General features: G+C 43.4%; 1 protein-coding gene across 3 annotated transcripts in view; it reads left to right on the top strand.

The window, feature by feature from the left end:
- TECPR1 (tectonin beta-propeller repeat containing 1) overlaps positions 1 to 19,864 on the top strand; it is a 1,334,260-nt gene that overhangs the window by 978,638 nt on the left and 335,758 nt on the right. The window contains exons 19-21 of one of the 3 annotated variants that reach the window (XM_069645652.1): positions 4,068 to 4,124; positions 6,861 to 7,035; positions 9,741 to 10,027. In XM_069645652.1, coding sequence (XP_069501753.1) covers positions 4,068 to 4,124; positions 6,861 to 7,035; positions 9,741 to 9,758 — 250 coding nt within the window. In that variant the 3' untranslated portion in view covers positions 9,759 to 10,027. Of the gene's footprint in view, positions 1 to 4,067; positions 4,125 to 6,860; positions 7,036 to 7,131; positions 10,028 to 19,864 lie in introns of those variants that run through there. The other 2 variants (XM_069645651.1, XM_069645650.1) reach the window with 2 other exon arrangements.

Genomic DNA, 19,864 nt, shown 5'->3' with positions numbered 1-19,864 from the left:
TTACTCAACATATAATTAGTGTTCCAGTCGAAAGTACTGGCTTATCATCCTCTCGCATTCACTCTGTTCAACATTCCTAAAGTGCTCAGTTCCTCAATTGACTAAAGTGCATTTGTGCTATACAATATGCATTCAAACTAACTCACAATGACAAAAAACCTCATACAATTAATGGGGTGCACACATTGGTCTCTTTCTCTCTCTCCCTTTCTCTCATTGTAGAGTTGGTTTGGTCTACTAGGAAGACTAGATACCAAACAGATTGCTGTGTTTAAAGGGAAATATTTATACCTTTTTTGACAATGTAAGCCTTTTGTGAGGAAAGCAACATACTCCTTAGGTAGGAGGCAGTATTGAACCAGAAATCAATAGTAATTGCCTGCTTTTTGTTTCTCTCTTTTTCTTTTTCTTTTTTCTTCCATTCCATTACCCCTTGTGTTCCCCCTCGAAGGTCTTACGCTCGGACTCCAAGTCGCCAGACTTCACACAGCCTGAAGGACAAGACAAATTGCCTAGTATGTGAACAGGCAACAGTTATTAATAGGAGCTATAGAGGCTTTTGTTGTTTACACAGTTTGTTGTTGGTTCCCCTGAGGAAGTCTACAGACAAAAGGATAAACATTTTTTTGGTTGTGATAGACGAAACATGTTGGGTTGTACGCACCTGAAAACAAACAGTGTGGATAATTTTCATTAGATTGAGATTTATGTCCCCTACAGGCAGAATAAGGGAGACTGCAAAGAACAGATTATTCTGGTGAGGCATCCACAAATGAGTCTGACGCTGCCCAGCCAGCACTGAATTGCACATTATTAGCAACTTTGCACATTATTATTGTACTGTTAATTGATTTGTGATAACACTACACTATTGGTTTTAGTTTTGTATAGGAAGGGTGTTGTCTTACACATATTTTATGTATGGTTGTACACTTTGAATCATTTTAGGATGAATTTTAGAATATGTAACATGCTAATTTTGTAAAAATGTGTCTTGTATAGCGGTATGTATAAGGGTTTGTAATATTCTTTGTATATATTAACTTTCACAATATATGTGTGTCCTCTTTGACAAAATAAAGAAAATATTATTTAAATAATTTAACGACTTAGGACCCATTTGGTACATGGCCCTAATCATGTAAACAATGGATTGAAGGGAAAGAAAAAGAAAGACTGCGTGGTTCCTTAGTTTCTGATTGTCCCTAGGCAGAAAGAGGGCTGAACCTAGTTGTCTATAAAATAGCCCGACCTAATCTCTTTTTTGTTTGATGCACAAATTGGTTACTTAGCCCAACATGTTTCGTTCTGTGTCACCAGTGAAAACTTCGGAACTTCATCAGGGAAAACATCCACCAACAAAATGATTCTGCTAAGAGATCTTAGCCAAATTCCCAAGACACACATAAATGCATGCCCATTAATTAACACATTAGTCTCTTAATATCAAGCAAAAAAACACTTCATTTACCACTTCATTTACAAATACGTTATAATGCAGCAAATTCTCTTTTCCAATGCAACTTCGCTTGCCCGATCCAACCCAGTGTTTTATTGTTCAGAGAAACTTTCAATGTTCATAGCAGGGGGAAAATGACTACACAGTATTCATTCTCTTAATTCCTCATCATGACAAGCACAGCCTGATACATGCATATATCTGTAAACAACCAATACGTCCATAATCAATCTATTGTCTGTAATTAATCCCAAACACTATGTGTACGTTTTAGTGTTTCTGTCCTCCTTTTACAAGCCCAAACACTGTTCTTTATCATTTCAGCAAGAGCATTGCGGTCCTTTACACTTGCGAACGCCGGGCTGTTATACGCAAAGCGAGGTATTGTGTGTGAACTGGCAGTGTTGTAGCATTGTGACGTTTTAAATCTAGCAGCTGTTCTAGCTTACTTAAGGTTGTCTCTTGAGGAATCATTGTATAGAGTGACGTGATATCGAGGCCTATTAGTATCTCCTTCTTGGGGTCGAACGTGCATCCATCAACTGGTTTGATTACTGCCATGGTATCTTGGACGTACAACTTCATTTATTTGGCATATGGACTAAGGTAGACATCAGTGAACTTTGCCAATGGTTCTAACAGTTATTCTATCCCTGACACTGTGGGTCTCCCTGATGGTTTAATTAGAGATTCATGAATGTTGGTAAGATGTAGAATTTGGGAATCCTCATATTTTCTTTAACAAGAAAAGCAGCTTCCCGTTTACAGATCCAACCACTCTGCAAAGCTTTCTCTATCTTTTCCATAATGACACTTATAAGTTTGGCTTTTTCGATCTCATTCTAACTTCACATAATACCTCACATCATGTAGCTGTCGCAAACGCTCATCAATGTAATCAGTTCTGTTAAGGAGTAAAATTGCATCTCCTTTATCAGCCTTCCGGATAATAATCTCTCTCTTTTGTGCTAATGTTCTATTTGCCTCAAGTTCCCTTTTTGTCATATTATAGAACTGATTACACCCATTTTCCTTTCTAGTTTTTCTATATCGGCTAGAACCTTCTTTTCAAAAACTATTGCTTCTGCTGTCTGACTTTGTGAGGGGGGCATAAAGGTGGATTTGTTACATAATCCTGACTCATTAGGATCTGTTTTGGCAATGTTCTCATAAAAAATAGCTTAAAATGGATTTTCTGTTGAACTCCAACCTGAACCTAAGTTTATCATGTTGGTTGGTAGTCACAAAACTCAGTCCCTAGAAAACCTAATTCTTGCTGTCTGGTATATACTCTTCGCTGTTTACTATAAGACTCTTCTGCTCTGGGTAATCCTAGGTTTGTTCTCCAAGTCTAGGAGGTTGTGCTTTTTTCTAAAAATCTTGAGTGGCTGTACAACGTCTCCCTCTTTGATTGCTCATACATCTATTCCTGGATAACAAGCTTGTTTTCACAAATGGATGTGAATTGTAAACTGGTGCTGCGTCTTGATACAGGACAATATACTCATTATGTTGCAAACAATGGTTATCAAGCTGTGCCTGCCTTCCTACACATGACCTATAACTTTCATGTCTGTATTCTCTTTCAGAGTGCTACCATCCTAATTTGTGGCCCTCTAGTAAGCTGATTATTAAGGGTTATACTGTTTTGGTGTACATAGTTTACAGCCTGGATAATTGAGACACAAAGGTGTCTTTAAGCATTGATGATGGCATGTGGGAAGATACAGCAATCATATCGTTTTCTGGGCCTTCATAGCAGGCTTTGTTAGCAGTAGGTTTCATGCCTGCTCATTTAAAATTTCAGGCATATTTAATTAGTCCACAGGGGCAAACAGCCCACCCGTTATTGGCCATGTGATGATCGACACTTCTGTGTTCCTTGAGCTGGGCCCATTCTTTTTGGGGGCAACACAAAATTATGTCAATACTTTCGAAAGGAACAACAGTAAAAGCCAAAACCGTTGGCTTTGCCAATGATTATTGTTTTTGGGAATACTTTCCAGTACATTCATGGATTTAAAATCCTCCAGAATAAGTTCTGAGCTTACATCCCCAAATAATATTTGTTTGAATATCCAAGATGAGTGTTCAAAATCAGTTCCGGTGGTGATGATAAAGTCCTGTTTTTATATTATGCTTCATTCCTTATTCCTTCCACTGTTGTTTCCCCAATTTAATCACATAAAATGCATCAAGCTCCCAAGGGTGAATGGCTGAGTTGGCCCTGCTTAGTTTTGAATCCAGGCAATGCTAGCTTAGCCCAGATAGCCCATTCCCCAGTTGGTTTGCAGCTACCTCTTCACTCCGGCAGAGTAACTGCTTGATGAAGTGTTGTGAATATGACATTATTGAGGTGTACGTGGAAAAAGGGAGTTTGACCAGCACTGAATTACCAGATTTAAGATTGGAAGTCTATTTGTAAACTACAACAAATTTGAGTTTTTGGTGGCATGATTCTTGATTAAACGTTTGTAAGAAGAATGACCTGTGTAAGTACTTTCTAGCAGAAGCATGTTAACAGAGTAATGCTAAATGCAAGAAAGCAAGGTTTGCCGTGATTTTAAATAACCTCAAATTATATTTAAACAATCTAAATATTTTTCAGATCTTATCACGGTTACAAGACCATGAAAGATTTTGTACGACGAAGACGCTGGGGGAGGTAAATATGATTTTCTTTAAACTGATTTCATCATATTCAGGGAAATAGTGTATCTCTAATAGAGATACTGCATTTGATGCTTATAAACCAAAACAAATGATTAACCAAGGCAGCTATTTGTCATTTCTGTGCCTTATAATTGAGGGATAGCAGGGATTTTCACCTTTGATTCTCCCAAATGTTTTGGACGACTCCCATTAGCCCTGCCCAATCCGTGCTGAGGCATCATAGGAGTCATAGTCCAAAACACCTGGAGATCACGAGCTTGCGGGCCCCTGAGCAATAAGCCAAATAGGTGATGGGGATCAAAGACCAGGCAAACATAGATCACTTAAGTTCAAGGTGTTTTTTTTAGCAAAGTATAACTGTGCCGGGGCAAAATATTTACCAGGAATGGCATGGAGTACAACAGAAAGGTGTCAAGATAGGTCTGGTAAGTTCTAACTAAAATTGCAGGGAAACTAAAAGTTCAAAAATGGTTTTCCTTCAGCCTAAGAAAGTTCCAAAGTTCCCATCCTGGGTCCATAGTTTATTTCATCAAATGAACCTTTAAGCACAGTTTCAGGTTTCCCAGGATCTAGGACTTGCCACCTTCCAGGGTTCGTGAAAAGCCCTCTGCAAATCTCCCCTTTCTTTCTCTTTTTTTCTTTCCTCTCCTGTTTTTACTGTTTGCTGGTCTGGCATTGTCCTCCAAGATCTCCGGCTTCTGCACCTCAAGATGTCGTGCATTGGTGGGATGCAAGCCTCTGAATTCCGGATGCATGGAATAATGGGTTTGGGGAGTGGGCACAGTGAATCCCAAAGTGGTCACAGACAGCGTTGTAGGACAGGAGGTTGGCCAACTACTCTGGGACTCCCTCATATGGTTCCTTTATGTCTTGCCACCTTTTCACCAGCACATAGCCCCAAAAGTCTGATTTTCTAATTCTCTGAAACAGAACTGGCCTTGCTCTGCATGTAACCACATCCCAGCTTTCCACTGCTTGATATCTTCTCCTAACTCCTGCAACAAATTCACCTTCAGCTGTCCTGATCGGCCTCCTGCTCTCGACTGTGCCACTTTTGTTTATCAACTCCTCATCCCTTCCTTCCAGTTGCTTCTACCTTCCTAACCACCTCTCATTGCTGATTCTCCTTTACACTCTTTATTCTCTTCCTTCCCTTCTTCATCCCTTTTGCATCTTAATTTTTCCAGTCGCAAAACCCCTAAATATCCAGTATATCACCCAGATTCTTCACCTCTTCAGGCACCTCTTCTTTGCAGTCAATATTCTTCAGGTCTTTCCCAGCTCCCCCACATTCTTCACCCCTCTGGGCACCATATATTTTCTGAGTGCCCCATCCAACTCACAACAGTCTCTTACACCTCCATTACCTCTCTCCTGATTAATCTTTTCAGGCTCACTACTGTCCATCACACTTTCACCCATCTGGGCAGCACCCCTATCCTCTGTGATATTTTCCAACCCACGTCTGTCTCTTGCACCATCTTCAACTCTCTGAGCACCGCCTTTCCTCTTAATGATCTGCTCCACTACTGCTTCTTGCACCTAATTCACTCCTCTGGGCACCACACCTCTCCTCATTGATCATCTCCAGTTCACTACTGCCTCTCACGCCTTCTTCACCCCTTTCGGCATCGCCCTTCTACTCAATGATCATCTGCAATGCACAACTACCTCTTTCACTTTCTCCAATCCGCTGTTCATCACCCTCTTTCAGATTGCCTTTTCTACTGTTGGCCACCACCCCCTTCCAGCCTGCTCCAAACAGATGTGTCTCCAGCTCCTACCCCAATTACCCCCACCTTGAGATTGAGCCCTTGGTTACTTATAATGCTTTCCTTTGCCTCCCTGCCTCTCTCTGTTGAAGAGTGTGTCCGCTGGAATTGTGATTGGCTGTCGAACTCTGCACCTGGGATGGCATACGTCACTTCTGTGGCATTTGAGATTGGCCCATCCCTCCCCTTGTGCGGTCTTCACTTTATCTGCCATGCCCTGTTCCTGCCTACCAGCCTCTCTAGGGAAAGGGAATACAGGCAGCTGGTACAGTGTTAGGTAGTTGGTCCTCACCCCTGAGGAAGGCAACCGGTTCTTATGTGGGGCTTGGGCTGGCTAATCCGTCCTCTTGAGTAGTCCTCTCTCTGGTTATCACTCCCTAACCCTTCCCCGGGTGGGTTCCCTGAGTGCAGGCCCCCGTGTTCCCCTCTGTGGATATTTCCTACACCCGCACAAGTAGAACTGAGCATGCTGGCTCTGCCAGACTACTGTCCCTTAATTCCCTTAAAGAGCCTGTAGCTGCAGAGTCACCAGCTCCAGTAGAAGCACAAGCACTGTGCTTTGGGGTTAGGGAGATTCGGATTTCCCGGATCCTATATGGTCTCAGTTTCTCAAATACAGTGGCAGTTCCCCTTACAGGGACCCTTTCCACAGCTGGCAGGATGTGACAGCCCTCATCTCAGGGAAGAGGACAAAGTGACGGTGACCATAGGATCCTCCCTATAGTGCCTCAGGCCCATCATACACTACCTTTAGGCAGCTTCTGGCACCCTTGGTCACAGCACTGGAGTTCCCAGTTCGAGGCAGTGGACTTCATCACATATACGATGCACAAAGCGTTTGCCTCACGTATGTGTCTGCCGACATGCTTGACATCCTCCTAACAATGACTTTTACAATTTGCAAGCTAGTGTAAAGTTAAAATGTACATTTAAGCAGTCGTGTTTATTTATTTTAGAAAATGTAAAATTTTGATCTATGGGCCTTGGCTGGAGGTTCCTCCTATAGCTCTTTGGGACATCTCCATAATTCCAGGCGCCAGCAAAGAAAGCGATGAGCCAGTCGCGCTCTGGGCGATCAGCTACAAGGGGGACGTCTTGTGTAGACTTGGAATAACAAGGCACATGCCAGCGGTAAGATATTTTATTTGCTCCTGTCATCTGTCTTATTTTATGTGCAATGTCATCATTTTTTGCTTTTGCTTTCTATCTTAATTTATTTTTGTGCAGCATATTGATTTTTCAAATAAAAAGCTGCTGTTGAAAAGGACACGTCCGGCTCCACAAATTTCAGATAATGAAAGACTTGTGAATTACAGATGCAGCTGCACTTTGAAAATTGCATGATAACACGTAATTACCTACGTTGTAGATCTCAGAAGAAATATGAGCGTCCATTTACCACATGACTGAACAGGATAACTTGGAACAGAATAATTACTATACACCTCCTGTTCTAGCTTTATCAGAAACCGCAGAAGATAAGGCCATTGATCTAGACAGTGCCTACATTGTCAGATGACCACACCTACAATTCCAGTCAAAAATGCTTAGAACCTGGCCTTGAAGAAACCGATACTCAGGAACAAGGCATATCATTGAAGTTGTGCCAAGATTGTAGCACAGGCTTTTGGAAATAGATTGACATTATCCTTGAGCAAGGCTGGGTTATAAAGAAATGAGAAGCTATTAGGCGAAACTAGCCAGAAGATGTAAAGCAAAGACACGTGTTTTCATTCGACATCCTCTACAACCAAAAGAGTTGATGTACTGAATAGATGCATGTCATGAAAGCAGACTGATTTGAAAAATAATCTGTTAGGTTCAATTGATGTATAGGGACATGTTCTCAGAAGGTCTGCGCACACTTTGTGCGAGATGCATCTGTTTTTCTGTGTGCATGCACAGATTGTGTCTATTTGCGTTGAATTGACGGCTGCGGGCAATAGCGCAGATAGCCAGTTCCTTTATAAATATATTAGTAAGGGGTGCATGCCCATCACCAATGGATTCTTCGTCTTGGGCCACACACCTCTTTGGAGGACTGGGACAAGCTCTCCTCTAATGTCTTGATACCATCTGCATTTACAGTTACGGGAAAAAAAGAGTTGGCATTTCCCCCTTCCAAGATCATTTTGGGGGCTTTGCCCAGTGCTTGCAATCCAACAAGGGTTTATGAGCATAGGGAAAAGTGGCTCATGACCAATATTTTTTAATAGTGTAGGTATTTTATGTTGTTTTGTTATTTCTAACTTTTATTCACTATAATGTTAGGCTATTGTGAATTAATGAATGTCTTTCTATACTTTTTTTGTCAAATGGTTTTGCATCTTATGTAAATATAATATATAACCTTTTTTAAATATAATACATTTTGCATATGAGTGAGAATATGAGAAATTAAAGGTGTGTACGTTTTTTTTTTATAGCATATGCCAAAATGGTGCAAATATGCACTCAAATTAGGATTTTTTTGTTTGAATGAATACCTAACACTATCACGAGGTGGATACAATAGACCATGCAACACGCAGGAATGTTTCAACACCATGATTTATTCTCTGAAGGGTATTCTTGAAAGAACATCAAGCAGAATAAGAAAGCAAAATAAAATGGAGATTCTGAAAGAACAGTGTTAGAATGGATGGATAAATCAGTAAAGGGCATGCTTTAATTATAATTTAACAATAATCTAACCTACCAATAGGGAATAGCCTGGCGCTGAGGTTACTTGTGAGGGCCTTGCATAACAAGGGCCCCAGTGTCATTGCCTGAAGGTAATTCCCACCACTCAGTGTGTTGTACCTATGCACCGTGAGGTGCTCGTTTTTTTTTTAAAGTTGAGAAATGGCACAGGCCCCATTTCTCAAGAAGTTAAATAAACTACAAAAGAAAATGGCCGGCATGGAAAATGGGGAAAGGAACAGCTTCAAGTCACTTCTCCATTTTCATCGTGGCCATTGCTGAACAGGTAGGTGCTGGCAGGGGGAAACGGGGCGTTGGTGAGGGTCAGTGAGGCTGGTCTGGTGTCGGCAAACACAGAGAGGAAAAATGGCTGCCTTCCACTGCTTAGGGTGCTCTGATAACAGGCAGCAGTGTGGGTTAATGCCCACCTTTAGAGCTCCCGGTTTGGCTGAGAGGCCTTCTGATGTCATCTCCCGGGTGGAAAGAGGGCATATGTCCTGAGTACAATTACCAATTCCTATTTAAACCCACAAAGTTCTGGGGCATCTTCACACAGCAAAGCATCCTTCAATGCGCAGAGCATAGAGATGTGTGTGTGAATGCAGGGTACGGTTGCAGCCAGGGCAGCAGAGAGAAAGGCTAAAGCTACGCAAATGAATAAACCTGTAATTGTCTAACACTGTTAGCACTTGTAACCGAGAAGGAATGCGCCCTGCAAGGCCATGAGGGGGCAGAGAGATCCATGTGAACAATTATCCCACTAGAAGGATGGCACAGGCTTCCTACCTGTAGCAGGCCAAACCCTAAGTTATATTGTTTAGAGGCCCCTGGCCCCAAGACCCCTGCATTCCAAGGTATCAGCCATCCCCAGACCACCAACCATAAAACTGTTGGATCGCCAATCTATCAGGGAGATCACAGCAGAAGGATAAACTCACAATGTCCAGCACCCCTGTGATTTGTGCTGCGAGTTTCCAGGGGGATAAAAGTAACAAATCTAAAACAAGGATGGGAAGAGTTGGAAAGGTGCTGATGTGTCTGAGATTGAGCTGGGGTTTGTAAGTTAGCGTCACCTCGAATGTATCCTCTGCGCCCATGTCTGATTAGTACACAGATACGGAATGATATGTGTTGTACTTCTAATTGCCAATTAGGAACCCTGTGCCTGCTGACGTGCAAAGAAAAATCCCATGTGGAAGAAGACGAACAGGAGATGCTGGGATCAATGACCTGGCATCCATCCCTTATGGAGCAGGCTGCCTATGTGTAGGGTCGCACCAACCAGCTATGTGGATTTGTAGCGTATGTGATATACGTCAGTTGGGACACATTTTACCTTCAAAAACTGCTGTTATGCTGATTTTGCCAGAGCGCTCTGTGGCAGCAGAGTTCTTTGTTGGCACATCATAATTTTTTCTGGAAATAAACCTTGTTCTCCTTACAAGAGGTGTGCTGGTTCTTTTCCCTAATTGGTTGTATTTTTTCTGGTGTGAGCATTCCAGGGCTTCTCTACCTTTTTGGTGACCCAGACGTGATCCCAGATATTCTGTAAAGTTGGAGGCTTCCAGGCCACACATTCTGAGGGGCAGCGCCGACCTGCAGTGACCAGTCCCAAACACGCAACCCATAGTGGTGTACAGGAGCCGTTTTCGCAGAATTCCTTTCTGCTCTTTGGAGTGGGCGCAGCTCCTAGGAGGGTGCAGGCCGTTATTGGGACCCAGTGGCAGAGGAGCTCTGGTAAACACACAGGTGTAAGTACGCCTCTTGCGGGCGATAACAATGGGGGCTGACGTTAAGAGGGAAGTGGGAGAGTGAAAGTAATGGTGTGCAGGTTTGTGTGTGTGGTGAAGACGGGGCAGTAAAAGTGTATGACAGGTTGGTGTGTATTGTAAGGAAGGCATGGTATCAACAGTAAGACAGACACAAGTGACCACAGTTCAAGGGTGTTTATTGAACTTCTAATGACTATCTAATCCAAAATCTAAAGATTGGAGCAAGCTACGACCATCAAATAATAATAATGCAGTCTGAGTGGTGTCTTGTCAAAATAAAAAGGCCTATACTAAGAAACCTATAGCCAATCATTACCTCTAAATACAAATAGTGTGGGAAACAAAATTATGCAAAAGAAAAGTGTTCAAGAAATGATATGTCAGGATATTCAAGCCGTTGGCTTCCCTCGCCCAAGTTTTTAGCATGGGACAAGGTGGCACACTCGGGCTTACCACAGTCTCTGGCTTCTATAACAACAGGCTGCAGTTCAAAACTTCAACATCAGGCCTTATGTGCCAAAGTCTCTTTGCCATTCAAAGTCTCTTCTTTCAGAGGGCCTGAAGCAACTAACAAACAAAAACGTTTTTTTCCTTTTTGTATTTCACATATACACAATGTTCTTAGGTGATTTACTATTCACCTCGGATTCCCCTCCGCCAGGTTTAGATCCACTTTAACACAATATTCTCAGGATTTTCACATATCCAGTTTCTCGGGTGATTCACTAATCACCCCGGATCCCCCTGCGCCAGGCTCAGATCCGCTTTGACACAACATCTTTAATCGGCCTCCCTCTGCCGGGCTCGGACCAATTTATCTATTGTAACACAAATCTTTACTGTATCAACATCGAAGACTATTGATTGTGCGCAGGATTTTACTTGACCCGTCGAAGGACAAATTCGATTCACAATCCTTTGCCACTCTTTCACTTTTGTCAATTCTCAGCTGGATACCTTACAGAGACCTTCGATTGAGCACACACGCGGTACTGGACCACTAGTTCAACTTTACTGCCATTGGTTATCACACGCGTTTCATACAATGTTCGTTGCAGCGCTCATCATACAGTGTTGCTGCTTGCAACCTTGGCTTCAACATAGACCAGTCTTGTATCAGCCACCCCAACTCACCGGCTTTGTTGATTTCACTGATGCTTTGTTGTTGGAACCAAGGACAGTACCACGACAGCTGGCTATTCTCCCCGCCTTGATTGTCGAAGCGGAGGGCCCCGGGTACCTCCGACACACAATGCAGGATTCCTCAGCCTGGTTTTCTGGTCTTACGCTTTCTATTCTCGAGGCTTTGTGGAAGTAACCGTTCCTTTTCGAAAAAGGTTAAGGGAAATTCCCTCCTTGCAATCACCTTATGTTTTGTTATCTTTCTCCTCTTGTTAAACTGCCATTTTGGAACTACTGTTACCTTGTGTGCTTTGTCTCACTCAAAGTGTGCTCTTGTGCTCCTCCTTTTATCCGTGTGGAGAAGTGTAATTGAAGTCAGGTGTGTATGATGGCCAGTAATCGCCTGATCTTGCCTGACCATTGTATTGGGACACATCAAGTATACAGCTCAGTTTTCTCTCATAGCAGGCTGTCTCTGAGAAAGTGTTTGTGTTGTAAAAGGGGGCGGGGGTTGAGTACCTAAATATCCTACCTGGTAGGATGGGGTAAAGGTGTTACAGGGAAGGGGATACCGCGTTTCACCATCTGGTGTCCCACTCACACTCCCCGAAGACCCCCTCACCCAGGTGATCCTCCTGCACTGGTCCACCCCCAGGAACAAAATCCAAAAACGATGGCCGTGTCCTGGCCACCTGGATGACAGATCCCCGGTGACTAGTGGGTGAGACACCTTCTGGTTTCTCACATGCCCTTCCCCTATGCAAGGTAGATATACTTGGTCTTTGTCTAGGTTCTTCAATTTGAAGACCTTGGAAAGAAAAAGAACGAGATATATCCAAGGACTCTCACATATTCCACAGGTTTCTTTTCCTCTGTGCTGGCAGAGGCAAGGTGTTTCTATTTGTCTTTTGAATGTGTCCCATAAACTGGCATCGAGGGGGTGACCCTGTCACATACCCCAGGCATCAGTGCTCGGTGTGGAGCCGATGGAGAGGAGTCAGATCTCTCGTACACAGTTCCTCCAAGATGGCGCTGGTTGCTCTGTGTACCCTTTCAGTAGAACAGCTTTCTGAGTCTTTCTTTCTGTCTCTGCCTCTGGCAACCCTTAGCAACCAATATCTTCTGCAACAACCCAGCAGACTACGCGTCACTACTCTATTGCAGATGCTCTCTGAGATTTGCATTCTTTCTGTCCTTGCAATCTGCCACCACAGTAGGTCTTTCATTTACACCTTTCTCTCGTTAGGAGACTCCCGCTCTGACTCCGCAGGACTACTTCCTAGCCTTCCCTTCTGCCGCGTCTAACCTTCAGCAGACACGGGTACGTCTTAACCTTTCCCCCGCTGTAATTTCCTTTTTGCTCGCAATTGTTTACATTTCCCTTTGCCCTCTGCAGCACGGTCATCTCTTCACGAAAGCTCCAGTCCGTTACATGCCACACCCTCCCACTAATCATCTGTGTCGAAATATGTATCTTCCTGATCAGGTACGCCATCCTTTCCGAGCATTTAGCGATTTCTCTCCTTTTCTGCCAAGCCATACTTACCAAACCCTTACACAGCCAGCAGAATCCTTGTTCGGTCCTCCCGACTCAGTACTCATAAATCCCTCCTGAACTTTACTTATGGTTATCTTTCAACAGCATTCTTGCATATGCTTCTGGTATCACTCACCTAACTCTTACTTAGTTTCTCTTTATCTTACAATACAGCTGGTCATCCGCCTGTACTTCGGGGAACACTGCATCAGAAGGTTACCACTTCGGATCCTGAGGGAGCATCACAGATTCACTGAGGACATCTTGTTGCCAGGGTTTTATTCCCCAGAGGGGTTCCCTGAGTTTCCTGCTCCTCCTAATCTTGTCATTCGGGACAGAGAGAGTAGGGGTTTCTGAAGGTTTCTTTCTATCACGTGATTGTTGCATCTGGAACATGTCAGTGACTACAAACATTTTCCTTCTATTGTCTAACATATCCAACCCATGATAGACCCTGAAATGATGTGCTCCTTATATCTCTTGGAAGGTTCTTGGTAAATGGTAGGTTCATGGTGTTCTGTTTCCTTCCAATACCATATTAGAGAGGCTTGGGAGTAACAGTTAGAGTGCCAGTAGTCTTGAGGTATACATTTCCTATGGGGAGTTGAGGATTCCTGCAAAAGTGTGGAGAAAGCAGGCAAGTCCCTTCTCAAAGTTACCTCTTCAGGGAGCCCAGGAATGATGGCTGATGATGTCAGGCATGACTCGCTCCTAATGTTAATATACACAGCTATCTTAGGGTATATTTCGTTATCCCTGTGTACACATGTAACTCTAACTAGGGTGGCATTCTCAAGGTCCGTTGTTGTGACCAAATCGGCCCTAATGGCGTTAATGCTTTTACTTGTTTCCCATTTATCCAGGCCTTTTCATATGTGAAGTCAGCAGAGGACTGACACAAACATATGCTAATGGTCTCCAGATCTTCTTCGGGTTCTTCCCACTCTTCCCCTTTTAGACAGCCTATTTCCATGGGTTCTTCCTTTAAATTTTTCAGACAGTGTCTGGCCAAGTGACCAGTTTCTCTACATGAAAAGCAGATAGGAGACGGTTTGCTACCCTTAGGTTCTTCTCTTTTACTTTCCTCTCTACTTCTAGTGTCAGGTCTTTTGACTTGCATTCTTTCTTTCGGTATCCATTCCTTGGTTTAATAGGACCCTCCTCCCCTATCTAATACCTGGGGTTGGGGCCGGTGAGTAGGTTTGTGAACATTCCGCTCCTCTCTTCGGTGTACCGAGTGGAAGTGTTTGGCTGCATCTGAGTGGTTTTGGGCATTCTCAATAGCCATGGCTAGGGAAGGTCAATTTAGTTGTATTATTGCCTTTTGCAAAAAAGGGGGTAAAGAATTGGTGAATTGTTCTTAAGTAACCTTTCTGCAAATTCTTTCATTGTTTTGTTGTTAATCCAAAGAGCAATTGTGTTTTTAATTCTTTCTCCCATTTCAAGGGGGGTTTCCCCAGGATTTAGTCTGATGGCATTCATTTTTGTTACAGGTTTGGCCTACTCTTTTTAAAAGCCCCTTTTTTATTTATATAAAGGTAGCTCCCTGGGCACGATTAAGTATCTGTTAGGTGGTCTGTAGCTCACCATTCAGCAGAGGTCCCAGATAACATTTGTTTAGATTTTCTTCCCATCCCAATTGCTCGGCCATCGCTCGTAATTTAGAAAGAAACTCCCTAGATCTTGACCCTCTAGGTATGGCTGAAGTATCCCTTGAGGTAGCAGGGGTCTTGCTTGTAACTCGACCAATTTTGTCAAATTCTCTTGAAGCATGGCTGTGGCATGAATTTGATAGGTGGCCAGCTGGGCCATGATAGCTGCCATGTCGGCCATTTCTTCAGGCGGAGTACGGGTTCCTTCTGTAGTTTTTTCTGAATCTGAAAAGAAACAGGTCTCGACTCCCTCTGATAGAGTTTCAAAATCATCTGACTCCTCTGAGTCTGATTCCGCCAAAGGGAAAGACTTAGATAGATTGGTTTCTAAACCTGATGGACCAGGGACCAAAGTTAATTTGGTACCGAAAAAAAAGGTTCGGGACAAGGGGGATTTAGAGCACTAGATCTAATGAAGGTGTGGGCTGGCCATGTTTTTAATATTATTCGATCCCACTGTTGGATGTTATAGTGAGACAGTGGAAGGTTATCTAATAACAACTGGGTTTTAAAAAACAAATCTTGTTGACCAGTTGGGACGTGCAGCAGGGAGAGCAAAACCTCTTTAAGAGTGGATACACGGTCAGAGTCAAGGAGTTCAACAATTCTATTTTCCCCTTCTTGTGGTACAACAATTACGCTCTTCCCTTGTTCCTTCTCCCTCTCTAGTGCCATTTATGCTCTTCCCTTGTTCTCTCTCTCACCCTAGGCGTAGTTACTCTTCCCTAGTTCTTGCTCTCTGTCTCTCACTTTCTAGACCTAGTTACGCTATTCCCTTGTGTTCTCTCACCTGTCCCAAGTACGCTCTTCCCTTGTGTTTTATCTCTCTTGTCCCAGTTATCCTCTTCCCTTGTGTTCTCTTTCTCTCTCATCCCATGTACACTCTTCCCTTGAGTTCTCTCTCCTTCTGACAATTCCTAGTCTACCCCAGTCATCTGGTTCTTTGCCTTTACACTAGTCTGCATTTTTCAATGTGTGACAGCTCAGTCTGTCCTCCACCTGCATTCTAAATATTTGACTCCCTTCTCTCTAACCTATTTACTCTACAGTCCATCCCTCGCCACTTCTCCTTTGTAACTTTGGTCTCTTTCCCTCACCCATGTCTATGTATCCTTTCTCCCATGTCATGCCTGTTCACCCTCAGTCCAATCTATCGCTGTCCCCTCTGTGATGATCTGTCTGTGCTCGCTGTCCTCACTTTCCTTTTCCATTCACTTTCCCTTTGTCCACATCCACTCTCTTTTCCCTCTCTGTTCACTCATTCTCCTTCAGTACCTACCCCCCCATCTCATTTCTCTCACTCCACTCGACGGTTCTTGTCCTCTGTGTCCACCTCTCCTCTGCCTCACCTCAATGCTCACTGCACAAAGAAGGCTCTGTGCACTTATTGATATAGATTGGTAGATTTGCTCATTAGCAGCCCCTGCAAGCAGGTAGCCTTGCCCATGATCTGCCCCGATAAATTCATAGTGCTGCAAACTACCAGACCCTGCGGCATTGTTGCACATTGAGAGCTGCTGTAACCTTGCAGCTTAGAGGTTAGCTGCTGCTGCAGCAGCACCCTGACAAAAGAACCCCCTACAAGCAGGCAGCTGAGGATATTAACCTTTGTGAACTGGCTGCCAAGGACATAAGCATATCCAATAAGCTTACGAATATGTGCATTAGCAGTCCCTAAAACAGGGTGCTAGCCCAATAAAATACCATGCAAACTGGCAACTCTCTACCTTTGCACCTGTAAAATAACAGCCATACAAGTTGACTGTCCATATTAAGAGATAACCCTGCACATTGGAACTCCATAAGGACATGCACATTTCTACATTAGCAGACCCTGCAAGCTAGTATCCATGTAAATGTGCAGTTTCTCAAATTAAAAGCCCCTGCAAACAGATGCCATGTGCATTAGCAACCCCTGCATGCTGACATTACTGTTCTTAAGGATAGGTTATGGGTCATAATCATCAAGGTGCTAGAAAACCAATAAAGTTAGGCCACAAGACCTCAAATAAATAATAATAATTACGTTTGAATTTCAGTTTGTATGGCTGTGCATTGCATACCAAGCATGTTTCTAATCAAAAAGCAAACTGTCATCATTGTTTGAGTACATTACTCCTAGGTCGAACAGATAAATCAAGTTACTAGACCGGCAGGCCCAGTAGATTTTTAAAGAGGAGGTGGTGGTTTGTGGTGTTCCTGTTGACCCTGATATGTTTGTGGATGGGATCACAGTTTTACTTGATGCAGTGCCCCGAATGGTAAGGCATGTTGGTGGATACCATCTGATTTCATCTTTTGGTCCGTTGTGACCCCAGAGCTTGTGGCAGGCACAATACTTTCACACAATGTGCAAGGTTTGGTGCTGTCAGCGAAAAGGATTGTTGCGGTTGGGATGGATTCAGACAAGTGCAAGTAGTGCACTTGTCTGAATTTGTATTGCGCCAACGGTACCCCTAAAAGAAGTAACAGATGCAGAATTGTTTGAGGACAGGGTTGATGATGCGGAAATCGTATTGGCTCTCTGTATCCGCTGTGACATTATGGTGCAATATTGTAGGGTGAAATGTTCTTTGATAGCCCTTGTTACCCCACCCTCGTTCACGGACAAAGATATAGAACTTGCCCCAGAAAGGTTATGGACAACCAGTGACCATGATGTAGGGCTTTTACAGGGAGTGGCACCCATATGGATCACACTAAAACCTGGTGCTGTGTTAGCCCGGGCAAAACAATATTCGCTGTCAAAAAAAGCAGAGGAGGGAAGACCAGACACCATCTCTGCACTCCTAAATCAGGGGATTATTGTGCCCTCCACCTCCCCATGTAACACTACTATATATCTGATTAACAAGGTAAAAGGGGGGAGTTGGAGTATAATCCAGGATCTCGGCCCCCTAAATAACATTGTGCAGAAAAATGGCCTGTTGTTCCCAACCCTGAAACCATTTTGTACATTATCCCCAAACAAGCAACCCATTTCACTGTGGTAGATTTTAAAAAAGCCTTATTTTCCATACCTGTGCACCCCGACTCGCAATACCTCACTGCGATTACACATGGCGGGATCCGGTTCGAACACACATGATTACCACAAGGGTACTGTGAATCCCCAAGTATCTTTAACAGAATATTACATGCTGATTTAGGAAACATCCAAGTGCCCAATACTGTCATTCAATATGTGGATTATCTGGTAGTGTGCAGTGACAATGAACAACAGTGCCGAATTGACCCTGTCACTCTCTTGTAGCTGTTAGCATATAAAGGGTACAAAGTAGACAAAGCCAACCTACAGTACTGTCTTCAGGAGGAACTCGCATTTGGGACAATTGATATCTTTTCATGGAAAGAAAATCATTACCAGAATGTGGCGCATCGGTCTGCATTGCCCCTCAGCCAAAAACTTTGAAAGAAATGCAGAGGTTCCTTGAGCTGTTTAATTATTGTAGAGCGTGGATTCTAGACTACCTCAAAGAAGCACAAAAGACAGACAAAAAGATAATATGGGCAGAGGACATGCTGACAAGCTTTAATGAACTGAAAGAGGTCAGCTCTACTGCCCCAGAGCTAGCAACCCCTGACTACATTCAAGAGTTCTATTTTTTTTCCCATTCGAATGGTCGAATGATGACCGTAGTGCTCATGCAGAAAAGCACTAAGGGCCACAAGCCACTGGCCTATTACTGTGTGGTGTTGGATTCAGTGACGCAGGGCCAGATCCCTTGCAAATAGGCGCTTGCTGCAGCTGCTTTTGCAATTGTGAAGAGTTCCACAATTGTCATGGGGTGTTCTGTAACATTGTACATGGTGCATGCAGCATTTGCCATTCTTGAGCGATCTAAATCAACTCTGCCCATACAGCGGGCATCCGTGTATGAGGTAATTTTGTCCACCCTGCACATCCACATAGTGCGCTGCAAGACAGTAAACCCTGCCACCTTTTAAACAGAACTGTGTACTGATGAAGATCCCACAAATGCATTACTGTGTGACATTTGAGGGAGAGGAGGAGCACATACCAAAAGCGAAGGGCAGCCCGCTCGAAGCGGGGAGGTCCTTTTAATTGATGGGCAAGTATTGACCAGTTATCTGCCTGGTGGATGAGGTAATTGTGCAGAAAAGACTGCCCATACACTATTCGGCTCAAGCGGCAGAACTTATTGAAGTGCTTCTAGTGTGCCAGGGGTGCCACGTGACTGTATACACTGACTCTGCCTTGGTCACCTCAATGGTGCATTCAGGGCTGGCACGATGGAAGAGGGGGGTATAGAAGGGCTGACGGGTCCCCATTACAACATGCAGAATTGTTGGACATAGTCATTGAAGCACTTTCCCAGCTCTCCATGACGGCGGTGGTGAAATGCACCACCCACACCAATGATACAGACGAGGTCTCACTCAATAACACAACTACGGACACGGTGGCCAAACAAGCGGCACATTTCCCTATGCCCAGTATTTACAAATATCCAGTAGTAGCACAAGGACGAGCGCAATTTCCAGCACCCTACAACTCACTAGTGATTGCCCAAATTATTGAACTAAAGGGCTGTGCCCCACAGGAGGAGAAAGACCTGTGGCAAAAAAGAGGATCCAAGCAGCCCCCTGCAGACTTATTATAGTGGCAGGAAACAACAGACAAATTGTTATTCTGTAAGAGCAAAATTATAAACCTAAGAATATAAAATAAGATCACCAGAGACACGGAGATAGATAGTAAATGAAAAACACAGTTTTATTTTGCATGTGTTGGCTCATGTTTAACATGTCCCAAGGGAAGTAGTGAAGTGAGCTCAATTACAACAGAGGAATCTCCCTTTTATACACAGTGGCGCACTGACGTGGTCAGTCGCCTATACATTTTACGTCTGGTTACTGAAGTCGTCATTGCATTTCAGAGAAACATTATTGCTTCTGGTTATGTACATACATTTCTCAGAGGCATATATTGTCATGTACAGATATTCTGGGAAAACATATATTTGTCAGCAGTTTGCTTGCAAGTACATCATGATCATTATAAGTTCATAAAATTACATGCAGTCCCTGAACCAAAAAGACATTCTCAGTTATACTATCTTTGTTTTAGTAACCAAAGGTTACTCTATGCTGAAAACAGCTGGGAGTCTGCCAAAAGACACACTCTTCTAATAACATCTCTTCACTTGTGTTCAGCTGCGTTCAGCATTTGT

This window comes from Ambystoma mexicanum, chromosome 2p (genome assembly GCF_040938575.1).
Source record: "Ambystoma mexicanum isolate Mex_15411 chromosome 2p, UKY_AmexF1_1, whole genome shotgun sequence".
NCBI lineage: Eukaryota > Metazoa > Chordata > Amphibia > Caudata > Ambystomatidae > Ambystoma > Ambystoma mexicanum.
Note: the sequence above shows the minus strand (reverse complement) of the source record. Positions and strands in the feature narration are given on the sequence as shown.